This window comes from Puntigrus tetrazona, chromosome 25, assembly GCF_018831695.1.
Source record: "Puntigrus tetrazona isolate hp1 chromosome 25, ASM1883169v1, whole genome shotgun sequence".
Lineage (NCBI taxonomy): Eukaryota > Metazoa > Chordata > Actinopteri > Cypriniformes > Cyprinidae > Puntigrus > Puntigrus tetrazona.
Window position 1 is genome coordinate 8,166,124 of NC_056723.1, and position 15,758 is coordinate 8,181,881.

The 15,758-nt window shown below is 36.9% G+C and overlaps 1 protein-coding gene across 1 annotated transcript; it reads left to right on the forward strand.

Moving 5' to 3' along the window:
* The first annotated feature begins 5,135 nt into the window (after positions 1-5,135).
* On the forward strand, positions 5,136-14,926 carry c25h12orf4 (chromosome 25 C12orf4 homolog). Its single transcript, XM_043228790.1, has 14 exons — positions 5,136-5,246; positions 5,711-5,894; positions 6,019-6,164; positions 7,431-7,612; positions 8,419-8,518; positions 8,597-8,718; positions 9,097-9,203; positions 9,380-9,577; positions 9,671-9,799; positions 10,350-10,421; positions 10,503-10,705; positions 12,916-12,973; positions 13,267-13,334; positions 13,918-14,926. Exons 2-14 carry the CDS (start codon positions 5,717-5,719, stop codon positions 14,008-14,010), a joined length of 1,656 nt encoding a protein of 551 aa, XP_043084725.1. The 5' UTR covers positions 5,136-5,246; positions 5,711-5,716; the 3' UTR covers positions 14,011-14,926.
* The last annotated feature ends 832 nt before the right edge of the window (positions 14,927-15,758 follow it).

Sequence of the window (15,758 nt, forward strand, 5' to 3'; positions counted from 1 at the left end):
GACTTTAACATAGAACATTTTAATTTTAACAAAATGTTCTTTAGAGTTTAAAAATAATCTTTGTAATAGTTCTGTTAAGGAGGAAACAAAAGTGGATCTTTGATGCCATTAGTGTGAAAAGCTCCTTTTGGAACTTTTCAGAATATAGTTAAGACATATTAACTGTTTCGTATTTATGTTGATTGCTAAAGCTTGTGCATATATGCGAGTGTAAAGGGGTAAACACTGGACGGTTTTGTTGTGTAAATCAAGTGTGTATAGGGTGAAACCTGCTGCTCTCTGACACAACTGAAGTGAATTGCCGGGTTTAATTTGAAGTATCCAGTATCATCAGGAGCGCAGTAAGCTCCCATAAGAAACATTATCGGGTGAGGAGTTCATCTCGATAATGGCTATATCATCAACGCACACTTGGTGGGAGGTCTAGGGCCTGCCAACAGTTTATCAGACACCAAATCCAAATCAGTCAACATATTGCATATGAAACTAAGATGCAAGATTGATATCTCAGCAGCCTTGCATGCTGTTTCAAACTCGCTGCTTATTAATATATTAAAGATCAAGTTTGTAGTTTCTAACTGCACTAAACATAATTGCAATTAGTCTATTCCACTATCTCTTGATTTTTGTTTCGGCTACAGTATGATCCCTAATAATAACCATTTCCAATAATACGATAACATTTAATAATGTTTTGTTGAGCAAATAAAATATTTTAATAATTATACCATAGCAGCTTTTTTTGTAGTTTTTACATGGCTCCTGAAAGCATGAATGAAAATTTCATGACATTTTTACCTCTTTGGTGCATATAAGTTACATTTAAATTAAAAGGTTTGAGAAATGCTTGTATGAAAATGCTTTATAAACCTAATCTTAAAAATACTATATATACAAATTTTATATATATATATATATATATATATATATATATATATATATATATATATATATATATATATATATATATATATATATATATATATATTCACATTCATTTATTAATAGCATGACATAGATCTTCCCAGGCCTAAATTAGAAAAAAATATATAGCAGTAAGTACAGATGGACGGTATGTTCCTCGCTCAAACCGGTGCTAATGATAGCACAGCACCATGTTCAGATGTGCCACATTCAGTGAATCTCTCCTGCAGTCAAAGGAATGGTGGGAACACAACACCTCTACTAAAAGAATTGAAACCAGCACCAAAGCAGCAACTGTTTCCATGGCAGCGTAACTTGTTGAGCAGAAGTGGGCAATCTTTCAGAAACCCAGTTGCATCAAGGTCTTCACTGCCTCTCACTCTGATTGAATTGCTCTCCTTCAAAAAACAAACGTTCCAGTTTTTCCGCCAGCTGACGTATTAAAGTGATGTGAGGATCTTCTTCAGACAGAAAGCAAAGACGCGCATCATCTTGTAATACGTGCTTTACAGACAGACTGAACAAAAAACAGTCTAACACTAAATCCATGATTAATCCTAGGCGATTCATTGCCTGATTACTCTCAAGCAGCATCTATTCAACAAGTGAAGTTTTGCATGGTTCTGAGAGCAGTGCATAACATTAAAAATAATTTAATTATATCGTAGTTTTTCACCCTCATGTCATTCTAAACCTGCTTGACTTTATTCTTTCACAGGATTTCGCAGGATATTAATGTTGCTCTTTTGCACAGATGTTGACTGGAAGCTGGGCTTCAAAATTACAAAAAAAAAATGTTTAGGATAATATAAAAATATCCTTCCTTTTTAAGTATTTTTCTTTTGTTTGGAAAAGAGCAGCATGAACGTTCTTCTAAACATCTTTTCGGTGCAGGACAAAAAAAAAAATCATACAGGTTTGGAATGACATTTGAACGAGTAAATGAGGACTGTCTAAACAAACAGGTGGACATATTGCCTCTACAACACTACAGGTCAGCCATGGAGCAAAATGCCACCACTGTTCCTGTATTACACGTACAGTGCTATGGTCTGAGGACAAATGTCATCAACCTGTCATCCATAAAACAAATTAATAGCAGCATTTTCAAAATAGACAAAGAAGGAGCTGTAGTGCATCAGCAAAAACAGTTACCAGAGTTTCATAACATCATGTTTCATAACCGCTTCATGGGTTTGCAGTTACATCAGAATATCTCCAGGATACCAGACTGCTAAAAGAAGTCTCTTAAAAAAAATAGCTGTTCTCAAAAAAAGCATAGACTATTGGGCATCTGTGCAAACCAAACGCTTCCCAGTCTGCCATTGGTCCAACAAACAGATCCATATGCCCCAAACGCATGCTTTGGATGAGTCAGTGTTCTTAACTGTAGTTGTCTATGCATGTAAGCTGGGTAGAAGATCTTATTTTATCACCGAATAAAGCTTCAGCGTCCAGTTTTTGAAGACCTTCCTGAGCGGAGGTTTATTTATGCGCACACAGCGCTGCACGGAGTCGTGACTCATGCTTTTGGACAATGCATTAAAGTGCACCTACCTTTTTCACCAAAGGAAGACTAATGTTCTTCTCCTTCATGAGTGCCTCCAGTCTCTTCCTCACAGCTTTTCTGTTCAAAGCAAAATATCTCTGTTTTAGAAAATGCTGTGAGTAAAAAAAAAAAGTTTACATTTACTTTAAATCAGTTTTTGCTCAGTAATTGCTGTAAATTTCATGAATAATTAAAAAAGAAACACCAATTAACGCATTAAATAAAATGTGAAGTTTTGAAAATTCATATACTCATTTGCATAGGATCTATATGAATTTTATTTATATAATTGAATGACATTTTAATTGCATATATAAATATGTATCTATTCATATGTTCAACTAAATATATACACCGGCGGTTATTAGTGCTGGAAGCTATGCTACTGCAAGCTACTAGTGACCCCAGCTGGTTACAAACGTATTCATTCCTATATGCTGTGCATTATATTCTCTACAGATTTGATTTCCTGCACACTCAATGGCACCATAAACTTCAGAATATTTTTTACGGTTTTTCAGATTGTATAACTTGCACAACTTTGTGCAAATACAAATAAAAGCAAAAGAAAGCAAAATAAAAAGGAAATAAAATAAACTACACACACAGCACAATTAGCAGTTTTCTACTTACTTTTTGTCCATAGCCAGATCACTAGTTCTCACTTGTTAGGGTGTACGAAATGTCATCCGCGTATGACAAAATTCTTCAGATGCAATCTTTACGATGGAGAACTGTGCACTGTAGTAAACGGGAGCGCGCATAGTGAAACTGATGATGAGGGCGGCAGGCAGGGGGCGCGCCTCCCACGCACGTGTTTCCTCTTGTTGTGGTGCTCGACGTAACCATGGCGACAGCGTTACGGGCGAATTCCCAACGGCTTTCTTGCTCCCTGTAAGGGCACTTGAGGAAGGCGACGCCGTTTGTGGGGACGTTTCTAAACAAAAGTGAGCAACTGAATCACTTCACGAAGTCCCTCAGCCAGTTATGTGATGGTCACTTCACGGATGTGATTTCCGTTTGTGCCTTTAAAAGAACACACATCAAGGGCTCTGCCCTTCGAAGGGAGTGAAGCACAAGGATGCTTACTTCTGTTTAGAATTCACTCAATATACAATATGAAATATGAATATATATATATATATATATATATATATATATATATATATATATATATATATATATATATATATATATATGTGTGTGTGTGTGTGTGTGTGTGTGTAAAGATTTTCTATTATAGATCAATGGAAATACGACTGAATGTTTCTGGGATATTCAAACTATTTATTAAAGGCACAGTTTTTTTTATTAAAAACTAACCATTTGTATGATTTATATTGGTTTACCATATAATTGATAAATCATTGCATGTTTGTGAGCTTAACAAATAGTGAAATAAACAAGTTCAATTCATATCATATGAACATAATAATAGATACAATAGATGTTGTGTTGATATATGTAGGTTATTAATGATATATGTAGGTTATTAATATTGATAATGGCTACAACAGTCAGTTTTACTTTAACGACATTTTCAACACATTACACAGACGTTGTTAGACAAAATGACATAATTACATAAGTGCACATGCTGATTTTAAAATATCACATCTAATGGAAATAACACTCGAAACAACTACATTTTGCATAACTGTAGGCTTTTTGCAGGCAGGTCACGTGATGATGCAACCTTATCCTCATATTTTCCTCATGAGGATCTGAAAAGAGACAGTGCCCTTGCGTGATTTAGGCTTCAAGAGACAAAGAGCTCAACAAATGTGTCACTCTGCCTGTAACTGATACAGCATGCATCTTTAATACGGGTCTTGTCTATGTAACAGAGAACAAATCCTGTATTCACACCTCATGCTTCTGTTCAGTGACAACACTATCTCATCCTCGGTGATACACTGACACAAAATACTAAACTATTAATATTAAACTACTGCAGCAGCACGAAAGGATTGATAGTGGACAATAGGTCCACATATGCTGTTATTCAAATAACCTAGATTTTAACATTCAGAAACATCCATAAACATGCTATTGGACAGTATATATTTTTTTATTTTCCCTTGGTGAATATAGTTTACATACTCATGTGACATGGATCATGGAACATTATTGTTATGTTTACATATTCAAAATATGTATAGTATGAATTATATTATTATGGATATGTACATCTAAATACATGCATTTTCAAAACACGAATAGCATGTTTGTGTGTAATTACGTAGGAAATATACACAGTACACATAGCCTGCATATATTATGTGAAGAATTATTTTTAAACGCGATTAATCATTTGACAGGACTAATTAATTATTATGTTAATGGTACTTTATCTGCTAAACGTGTTAGTTTAGATTGTTTACATGCATTAACACTGTGCTTGTTTGCGGAAATTGATATTTTCGTATGAAATAATAATAATAATACACGTGATAAATGTGTTTTCATGAGTGTTTGCTTGTAAATTTACAAGAATGAGAAGGACGCGATTAAAAAAATAGTTTTTGTTTTGATTAAACCGTATAAAAAAGGATATTGCGTTTAACGAAACACTTTCAGCAAATACATTTTAACTGACTTTCGGCCTGTATGTTTGTCTGAAGTATTGCGTAGTAATTATTCACAAAATGATTTCAAAATTAAATTGCAGGTAGGCTACAACAAACCGCGATTCACGTTTCGTGTGGAATCTGCTTTTAGTAATCACAAGCTAGACGATTAGCTGACAGCTAGCGGAGTGAAACAAGTGGAGGTAAGCAGGAAGTATCTCGCAGGCCAATAATATTGGACAATTTACTGGAAGTGCATGAATAATAACGGCACAGTTTTGCTACACTGCTACATTTTCAAATATATTTCCCTTAGTATGTTGTGGTTTCGTCGTCTCGCGCGTTTCTTAGCACTCGGGTTATTCATGTGATGTGTGAGACGTTATTGGATAGCGTTTGTCACATAATTCAAATGTGTGCTTCAAAGAAAACGTACGTCTGTGTTTGTGTAACGATCACTTCTGACCACATGACATCACAATGGTTTATTTATTCACGCCAGACGTGCACCTTTTCAAGTGCATCTTTGCAGGAACGGATGGCTGCGTTTCAACACCTAGGAAGCTACCCTACCTAGACAGCATTCATAATCACTATGCATAATTATGTCTGTTCCTGTGGTCGATACTATAAAATGATTATTGTTATGTCTGTCTTCTAAATGCAGGTGAAGATGAGGAAAAACAAAGGGAAAACCAATACAATAGAAAAGGAGTTCATGTTTGAGTTTAAGGCAGGAAAACATCACTGTGTCCTCAAAGTACCACTTCACTTCCCTCTCAAAGAAAATGTCAATGATCTTCATGGACGGATCATGCTGCTTCATAAAATTCCCTGTTTTGTAGAAAATGGTAATGTGTTTACATTTATTTAAGCGCGTATATGATCTGATTCAGCTCTCGGATCGTCGTTGCATTATTTACAAGTCATATATGAATTACTGTATACCCGCTGTAACTTCTGCATTGATTTTAGACTTGAAAAAAAGCCTGGTCAGTTTCATAGAGAGGGAAACGTTAGTGGATTATGACCGGGATGCGGAAGCAGCCCTGCAGAGACTCACAAATGGAGATGTCGACATTAACAAACTTACAAATTCATGGGCCAAGGCCTATTCGGAGGTGAGAGCAAAGTCTGTTTAAATTATTAAATTACATTACATTAGCAATTTATTAAAGCCCATCCTTTTTTATTTCAATTTATTTTTTTATTGTACAAATGTACAAATGTACAAATATTTAATTACATGTATTAAGTATTATAATATATAATACAACTTTTTTCATGTGCTTTCGCTTAATAGCTGCTTTATATCACATGCTGCTGTGTTCAGACTTTTCAGGGAATACTAATGTATACAGATGTCATACTTATAGTTTTCTATAGTTTATTAACATTAAAAGTAGCTTAAAGAAATTACACACTTCAGTTTCAATTCTAAATGAATTTTTTTATCAGTTGTTTTTAATACATCTGTTAGTCAGAAGTCAAGTCACATTTATTTATATAGTGTTTAAATACAAAATAAATAGTTTGAAAAGAGCATCACGTTAATAAACAGGAAAATAAAAAACAGTGTTCATGTAAAAATCACCACTAATGAAACAAATACAATTTAAGCTGCAAGAGTAGCTAAAAATAATAGTGCCATTATTATTCAGCTCAATTTAGTTCAGTGTTGTTTTCCATGCATTTCAATAACTTCAATGATTATTAATCACGAAAGGAGCTTAATTCAGCTGTAATCATCTCTACAGAAGGCAATTGTGTCATTATTTAGCTCAAGTCAAATTTAGTTTTCAGTAACATTAAATCGATAATATTACTGAATATAAATGGTCTTTTAAACCAATAAATCATTTTGACTCTGCCCACACGAGAAATTACTTTGAAACTGAATATCTGTCCTATTTCCACATTCAAGATGGTTGACCTGACCGTCTGAATTAGCACTTCAAAGTATTGCAGGTTAAATTCTGCTTCCACTTGCTCCAGCGAACTTATAAAAAGAAAGCAGAATCCGCCCCCTCCCCTTCCTATCCAAGCTATGCACACAGGATAACCATTAACTTTTTACAGCAGCCGTACACAAATACACATGGATGCTCTCCAATCTATTTCAAGCCCATCAAATGGCCTTTTAACGACCACCTGGTTGTTTGCGTAAAAAGATTCTTACGTTTTTATTTAAAGCAGTGATCAAGTTTCCAGGTTGTTCTATATGTGCAGTATGAGGGCAGAAGTTAATTGAGAAAAATAGTATTAAAATAGATGTGCAGCTTACACGTTTATTTAAGGAAAAAAGTATGGACAAAACATGTGAAAACTTCTACTCTTGTGGATCTGTGGATCTGAATGTCTGTGCTTTGTGTCGTTTCTGTGTGTAGACTACACTGGAACACGCTCGTCCCGAAGAAGCCAACTGGGACGAGGATTTCGCGAGCGTTTATCATGAACTGATCCACTCCCCAGCCTCAGAGACTCTTCTCAACCTGGAGCACAGTTACTTTGTCAGTGTTTCTGAGCTCATCAGCGAGAGAGACATGGAGCTCAAGAAACTCCAGGAGAGGTTTGTTTGGAAGGGCGCTTTCAGATGAAATTCTGTTTTATGAGGAAAAAATGCCAGGGGGTGTAATTTGGATAATGAGCTCCCAACATAAATGCAGAATGTTACGATACTACGAGTTACGAGTAATTATCAAAAATAAAGTTACGTTTTGCTTAATTGCAAATTGTTGTAGATGCAGTACTTTTATTTATGTACACTTTTTTTTTATAGCAAATCATTATAAATCATTATATTTTAATATATACACTACAGTTTCAAAATTATGGTAAGTTAGATATTGCTTTATTGTTAGATAATGTTTTTGAAAGAAGTCTATTACTTTTCAGATGGAGTAGATTATATTAAAAGATATAAATTCTATTTAAAGAACAACATTATGTCTTTTGCTTATGATCAGTTGTATGTTTTTTTTTCCTAATCACGTTATGAATGTTTTTCATACCTCAACCCCTGGTTTAACAGACAAGGCTTAAGCTAGTCCTGGACTAAAATGCACATTTGAGCTGTTTTAAGTTGCACTGACATCTTAACATTTGTAAGTGTTATTGTTTTGTCTGAAGATGCACAATATTATTTTCAAATCACATTTATAAAAGCTACTTAAATTCCCCAATTGAGCTAAATCCTGGCTTAGACTAAGCCTTGTCTGTAAAACTGGCCTTAATACTTAAAGGTATATGGTGATATAGGTAAATAATAAAATAAATAAGAGTTATCATACAATTAAGCTACTTCATAAGAAACATGTCGAAATTGCCTAAAGTTTTGACTTTTACTATAAAAGCATATGAAATTTGTCTTTACAGACAGGCTGTTGAGATGGACAAAGTGATGCAGGAGCTGGGAAAGACCTTGTGTGACCAGGATGTGAATACTGTCGCTGCCCAACACTTTGATGCACAACAGGTAAGACCAATCTGACAGTCAGATTAAAACTAAGAAGATAAATAATAATAAAAAGCTGTTTTTTGTATTTTTTGGAAGGTGCTGGAGAACAAGTGGGCCAGTGAACTGAAGCAAGTCACGGGAATCCAGAAACAAGAGTATCAGGAATGGGTGATGAAGCTTCACCGGGACCTGCAGAACCCCAACAACAGCACTATAAAGTGAGTGAAAGAGAAACTACACTAGTAAAATACTTTAAAATTGAGTTGATGAATTATCATGCTGGGAAGTGAATAGTCGTGGGAATCGAGAAGAATGTAGCATCTTCAAAGACGCTGACGCAGATGTTTCCTGCTCAAGAAATCCTGTCTTAGCAATTTCATTCAGTTTCATTCGGATATAAATGATCTTGCCACCTCATTAGATGTAGTTTAAGTTGTAATTACGTTTTACGACATCCCCACTTTGACACATTGACACCGTGTAGCACACGAGTGACTAGTGTTACTCTTGAGCCGATGGCAAAACAACCCTATTTATCATTGTGATTGATGGACGCTGAAGAGCTTCAGAAGTTGAGCCTGTTATTTGTGTTTCAGCGAGGAGATCAAGGTGCAGCCCGGTCAGCTGGGGGAGGCAGGGGAAGCGGGGGCCCGGCTCTTCGAGGAGCAGCGACAGCTGGAGGAGAGCTTCACCATCCACTTAGGTATGGTGTTTCCTTGGAAACATTGGCTGTTACAAAACGCTGCATAAAAATACCCGCATACAACAAACTGCCGTGGTAATTTACACCCACTTCCAATGTGTTTTCAGTCTGTCTCTCAAGCTCATTATAAACTAAGTTTTGCTAATGTTTAATAGTTCGCTATACTTGTCTTCAAGGGGCTCAGCTGAAGACCATGCACAATCTACGTCTGTTGCGATCTGATGTGCTGGACTTTTGTAAGCACCGTCGTCACAGCAGCAGCGGGGTGAAGTTACGGCGCCTGCAGACCGCCCTCTCGCTGTACTCCACATCGCTTTGTGGCCTGGTGCTGCTGGTCGACAACAGAGTCAACTCGTACAGTGGCATCAAGAGAGGTATCACATCCGTTTCATTGCAAAGGTGAACCTAATCAAAAAGACATTGCAAACTGGTATAAACGGCATTTCCCATTATTCCTATGGCATCAGACTTTTCGACCGTGTCTCAGGAGTGCACAGACTTCCACTTCCCCAGAGTGGACGAGCAGCTGGACATCATCCAGCAGGTGGTGCTGTACGCTCGAGCTCAGCGCAGCAGCAAGCAGAGAGAGCAGCCCGGTGAGTGACACAACAACTGTGTGTGTTTGCGTCCGTCCAAAACCAGCACCTCTGCATTGCACCATCACATATCTGACTTCAGTCTCACCGCGAGGAAGTGTTCGGTTTCATTCGACAGGGACTAGCTACAATGAAACGTGATATACATTTTTTCAACGTGCACAAATGTTTTGGCAGAAAGTGGAATGCTCTGATACAGTTTTGCATTTTGCTAACTGTTTGTAATAACTGTTATATATCTAATGAACACTGTTACATAACTTTGACAGAAAGAGAGAACACAGTGACTAGTGATTTGCAGTGAAATGAATCGCTGAGATTCAGATTTTATTGTGTGGTAATAGTCACATTATTACAGATTTTTTGATCAAATAAATGCAATCTTTGCATTCCTCTGCTTTTGAAAGACATCTAGAAATATTTATGCTCATGTAACATTTGGCGAAAACGTTACAAAAATATAAGCTTTTAGAAGTGATTTGCAATGAAATTCAGAGATTCAGATGTCATTGTGTTTTTTTCACTTTATTCGTTTTTTTTTGCTTTATAGAGATACCAAGAAACGGAGGAAGTGAAGACAAAAACAAGATAATTGACAGAAATTCCTCCAATATCCTCCCAGGTATTTTTAACATCGTCTCTTGCTTTTAGCGCTCTGTTGGATTAGTCGAAACACTGGATGCTGTGCTCTCTTTCTCTTCAGGTGAATTCTACATCACACGCCATTCAAACCTGTCCGAGGTTCATATTGTGTTCCACCTCTGTGTGGATGATAATGTGCGTTCGGGAAACATCACAGCGCGGGATCCAGCCATCATGGGCCTGAGGAACATCCTGAAGGTCTGCTGCACCCATGACGTCACCACCATCACCATCCCGCTGCTGCTGGTGCATGACATGTCAGAGGTAAGAGTACATGCGTGATCCTACAGAAGCATTATTATTGTATACATTTAAAACAATGACTTATATTAACTTATTACATTTTCAAGTATTTGTTAAGGAAATCACGAATAGAGCTTTCTTGTTGATGCACGCAATGTTGATCTGTAAAAATGGTATTTGAAGACATTGCCAATATCGTAGGGTGTTCAAAAACCCAACCGAGCCTCAGCTTTCTATAACTGGAATCTATAACAATCTTAGGGTGTTCCAGAGCTTTCGTCTGCCAACTACCATCATTTAAATGTTTTTTGTGGGAATTGTTGAGGATTTGGCCTTTACATTGGCATCTATCTCTAGAACACGCAAACAAACAGCCAAACAAAACATTTCAGTTCCAGTCTAACCTGGGGCTTAAAGTTTTCTGGCACCGTGCTGGATCTCTGGGGTGCGTGCATACATTTAGAAAAAACTTTCAAGTCAACGATTTTTGCATGAGAGGAGCACAGCTTTCACTCTGAACCAAACTAACACTACTAGCCAGTCAGAATTTGTTGCACTTAAGCATGAGACGTGCATAGTAGGCTATCCGAGTTGCAGCCCCGATGAATGGAAGAAGCGCATCTCCATATAGTGCATATTTATATGGAAGAACTAATTAAAAAGCAGCGGCGCTTTGTAAACAGCTCAGAGTAATCATGCCATCTCCATAAGAATGATATGATTGCCGGAACACATTTTTGAAAAGGTCATCTGGTTGTTCACGCAAGATCTATTAACCAGTAAAGACTGTGTGTGTGTGAAAGGGGCTAAACTCTTCCTCCACATACGCCGGGAATTTGAATCGCATAAGGTTCTTTTGGGAAAACTGTGTGTATTATCTCGCTAGATTAGCGCCGTAAATCGTTTATAAAGCTTTGCCACACTGGAGAATGCATCAACCTTTTTCTAATCCATTTAATACATGCCATTTCTTGTACATCGTAATTTGAAAATAAACGTTTTGCGTGTGGTCCGTTCAACGAGTTTGCATGTGGTCAAATATTAAACGTAATTTAATCAATCTGTAAAATGACACGTCACCAGGCTGTGGGTGCCCTCTGTAGGTAATGCATAATGTACTAATGTACATAATGTGATGTACGTTTTTTATGTTCATATTATGTACATAATATTTGATATTCCACCTGCGTCGTGCTACATGTAATCTTATGTATTTGCCCTGAAGAGGCAAATGGCATTTTTGTCGTTGTGGTATATGTTTCTATTATTCAGTATGCATTTCTATAATTCTTGAAAATATTGTCTCATTGTGCACATTTAATTAGTGTAAATTTTTTACAAGCCAAAAAGCATGTCATCTGGCTTGCATTGATGTGCGGCAAATGAAAAGGACATGCTTTCTCTTACAAACAATTCTGTACTACTTTGTGGTTATTAAAATGAATGGAAAGAAAGAAAGAAATGCTAGGCATTAAAATTGAATTATAATTATTAAAAATAAATAATATATCTATAATATCTGCCAGTAAATAACCAGTGTTTGACATAAAAATAAAACAATGGACAATAACCAGTATTTTGTATCCTGATTAAATTGAACTCTTTAACTTTAGGATCAAACCAGATTCATTTGTCTTGTTTAGCTTGCACGCTCAACCTTAAAACCCTGTCGTCTACTTTAGAATTGGTCTATTTTGGATCGGGCCGTCTGCACCGACCAGTTGTGGGTAAATGAAAGCCTCAATCGCAGCCTCTCAGACCACAGGCCAATGTTGAGGAATGTTCAGTGTTCAGGAAATGTTTTTCATCTGAACAGGAACTGTGTGTTCTCCCAGCCAAAGGCCAAGGATGTTTTAAAGCCGAGGTCGATTCGGACAGGATTCGTTTTAAGGCCGTATGTCTGTAAAATAATTGTTACTGTGAAAGTCTGTAGAAAACGGCAAGATTGGTGTGGCTGCTGCATTTATACTGCATTTCTGTTACATATAAATGAGTGATCATATATTTATTTATTTTCAATATATGGCTTTATTAGAAATAAACAAATACAATTTTTAATGAAAGTATCATGTCATTTTAAGAACAGTTTATTGGGGATCTGAATAGCCCTGCGTAAGAGGTTGTAGCTTTTCACTTTGTGCAAATGTTGCTCTACAAGAAGTGGTTTGGTATGTTGGTTAAATATTATCTCTGTCACCGACTTCTTTTCTGTTTTTCCCTCGTCTGTACAGGAGATGACCATTCCCTGGTGTCTGAAGCGAGCTGAGCTGGTCTTCAAGTGTGTGAAAGGTGTGCAAGCAAAGATCTTAAATTTAAAACTGCAAAAATGCTCATTGATTATCAATATATTATATCATTATGCCAAATTTGTTTACATTCTACATGTTATTCTTCTTAATATTGATCTAAATGAATTAGATTAATATTATATTATTTACTTTTTAAGGTCAGTATGTGTAGATTTATCCAGTACTGTTCACATCTACGTGCCTACCAATCCATAGAAGTCATTTTCTCCATCATCTTGAATAATGTAGTAACGCTTAGAAAACAAGAATTGAAATCTTCTTTGGCTTTTACAGGTTTTATGATGGAAATGGCCTCTTGGGATGGAGGAATCTCACGGACTGTCCAGTTCCTTGTTCCACAGGTAGGATTTGACCTCGTGGACGATACAACAACATTCAGGAAATTCATTTGCAATGGATTAATTAAATTATTATAGTACAGTCTATATTTTCAAACAATAGTACCCATCGTTTGACACGTGCTTATAGGCTCAGGGGAGTCTTCACATTCACAGCTGCTTGCTTTACTCTTTAGCACCCTTTAAAATAACCCCCCTAGATGTCCCACACACTGTCTACTTGCACTGTGTATGTATACACTACACTAATATTGTGGAAATACCTATCTATATTGTATTTATGTTTCAAAATTTTAAGCGATTCCTGTGATTTTCCTGAATTTTCAGCGTCGTTATTCTTATCTGAAAGCAGCTGTTTAATATTACCATGATTCATTTTAATAGAAAGTTCACAAGAACAGCATTTATTTCTTTCTGACAGTGTAAAAGTCTTTGCTGTCAGTTTTTATTAATTTAACCGCAATATAACATTTCTGAATGATAACGTTATTTGCTTGATTTGTTTTATTCACTAACAAAGTGAAAGTGTTTAGCAGTTTTACGAATGTGGCATCAATCTGTCTTTCTGATTTTTTTTTATCGTCAGAGTATCTCAGAGGAGATGTTCTACCAGCTGAGCAACATGCTGCCTCAGATCTTCAGAGTCTCCTCGACGCTCACGCTAACGTCAAAACGCTAAAAAGCCGCACGCAGACACATCAGCCCCTGTAGCTGGCAATATGGACGACATCTTGTCACTTTAGGTTCTTAATTTTCAGAGAAGTACAAACCGTAAGCTGTTTTGATATGCACTGTCATGCGATCCTGTCACAGGGGGCTTAGCGACATGTCCTGATTATTTCAGTCTCGAATTTTCACCGGAATTCACTGATTTACTTCAAAAGAACGCATTAAAAGCGAAAGGGAAGTGTTGAGAGTTTTAGCTCTTGTCGTACTGCGAGTGCTGCTTACCTAACGCTGCATGGGGAACAGGTAATGCCAAGACAAGCTGTGTGTTTATGCTGCATTGCAGTCAACCACCTTTGGCCCCTCGTGTCACCCTTCCTCTCCACAAACACCAGATGGCGCTGTATTCGGTTGCTTTCACATGTAACCCAAGCTGCTGATTCCAAATGTCAAATGAAACCAACCTTCCAAGCTTTCTAAGTGATTTACCATGTGTTTGTATATTAGGTGCCAGTTGTAAACCATGGCATGTGTGCAGTTATATTTGAACTGTGTAATCTTTGGAAAGTGGGGCGTTTGAAAACAGTATCAACTTTTTTTTTTGTAAATCTAACCTTAAATAGGCTTATTAACCAGGCTGGTGGAAAAAACATTTTACCGTTTATTTCTTTAAGCCTTCACAAAGAAAATCTACATATTAAATCCTGTCTGTTAAGCGTTTCCTCCTAATGAAGATATTAGCATACAAAGTAGCAAAGTAGGGCTAATCTGAGGGTTAATCTGAGCATTTGCATTTATGTTAACCTTTTGTCTGATGCTACTGATATGCTAATTACATGTTCATTGTAAAAAGCTTTGTAAATATATTAGACTTTAGCGAATTAACTCACAGTTTCTCTGTTTGATAATAAATTGATTAGTTTACTGCACGTGTGTAGTATATGTGTAATACACGAACACAGTATTTTAGGCTTTTATCTTTATTTCAAATATCATTTTAGGACTGTATTATTATTGTGTAATTTTATAATTGTCATCTCTTTCCTATAATTTCAGCTTTTCCGTTTTTCTTTTTAAATAACCGGCAGTACAAACGTATTAATTTGATACAATGCATGCAGGGATCGTACCTGGTCACACAGCTCACAAAAGAGCAGACTGTGCTGCTGTCTGCCGCAAAGTGAACTCAATCAGTCTCTAATGGGCCTGCAGTCTCACTGTCATTGGCGCTCAACTCGGTGAGCTTGTGCTAAGGAAATGTGTCACCAAATGTCTCACATTCTTGGTATCAGTTAGTGGCGGAATCTGGTCTCTGGTTACCTCTGCCTGGGGTAGAGGACATAGGTGCAGGCTCAGCAGCGGGCCCCTCTAGCACAACCACCTCCCCCTCTTCACTTGCTGGTTTAACATCACAGCCCTGCTCTTTAGCCATCTGAGCCCAACAACTGTGCCTGACAGAGCACTGTTTATTCAGCCAGGCCGAAACACTGAACGCCCTCCCCGATGGACTTCCTTCTCCTGTTTGTGTGAGGAGTGTAGGATGTGTTCGTTTTAATTAGAGCTTATCATCTGCACACTGTCTACATGTGTCGTCTATACACAAAAGGGTAGAAACAATAATTGGAAAGTTTATTCTCCTGGTGATTATGTTGTCGAAAAGAAGCTGACACTCGATTTAATAACATATTTTTTTGCCATATGTCATTTGAACAGCAGTGTAGGCCAGGCCCAGACATTCCTTTTGGGATCTGATAGTGGCAC

Excerpts from the sequence above, each read along its gene's own strand:
- c25h12orf4 (XM_043228790.1), top strand. The coding sequence starts at position 5,717 with ATGAGGAAAAACAAAGGGAAAACCAATACAATAGAAAAGGAGTTCATG. Across the intron at positions 9,204-9,379 it reads GAGCTTCACCATCCACTTAG|GGGCTCAGCTGAAGACCATG; the intron begins GTATGGTGTTTC and ends CTTGTCTTCAAG. Across the intron at positions 13,335-13,917 it reads TCCAGTTCCTTGTTCCACAG|AGTATCTCAGAGGAGATGTT; the intron begins GTAGGATTTGAC and ends TTTTATCGTCAG.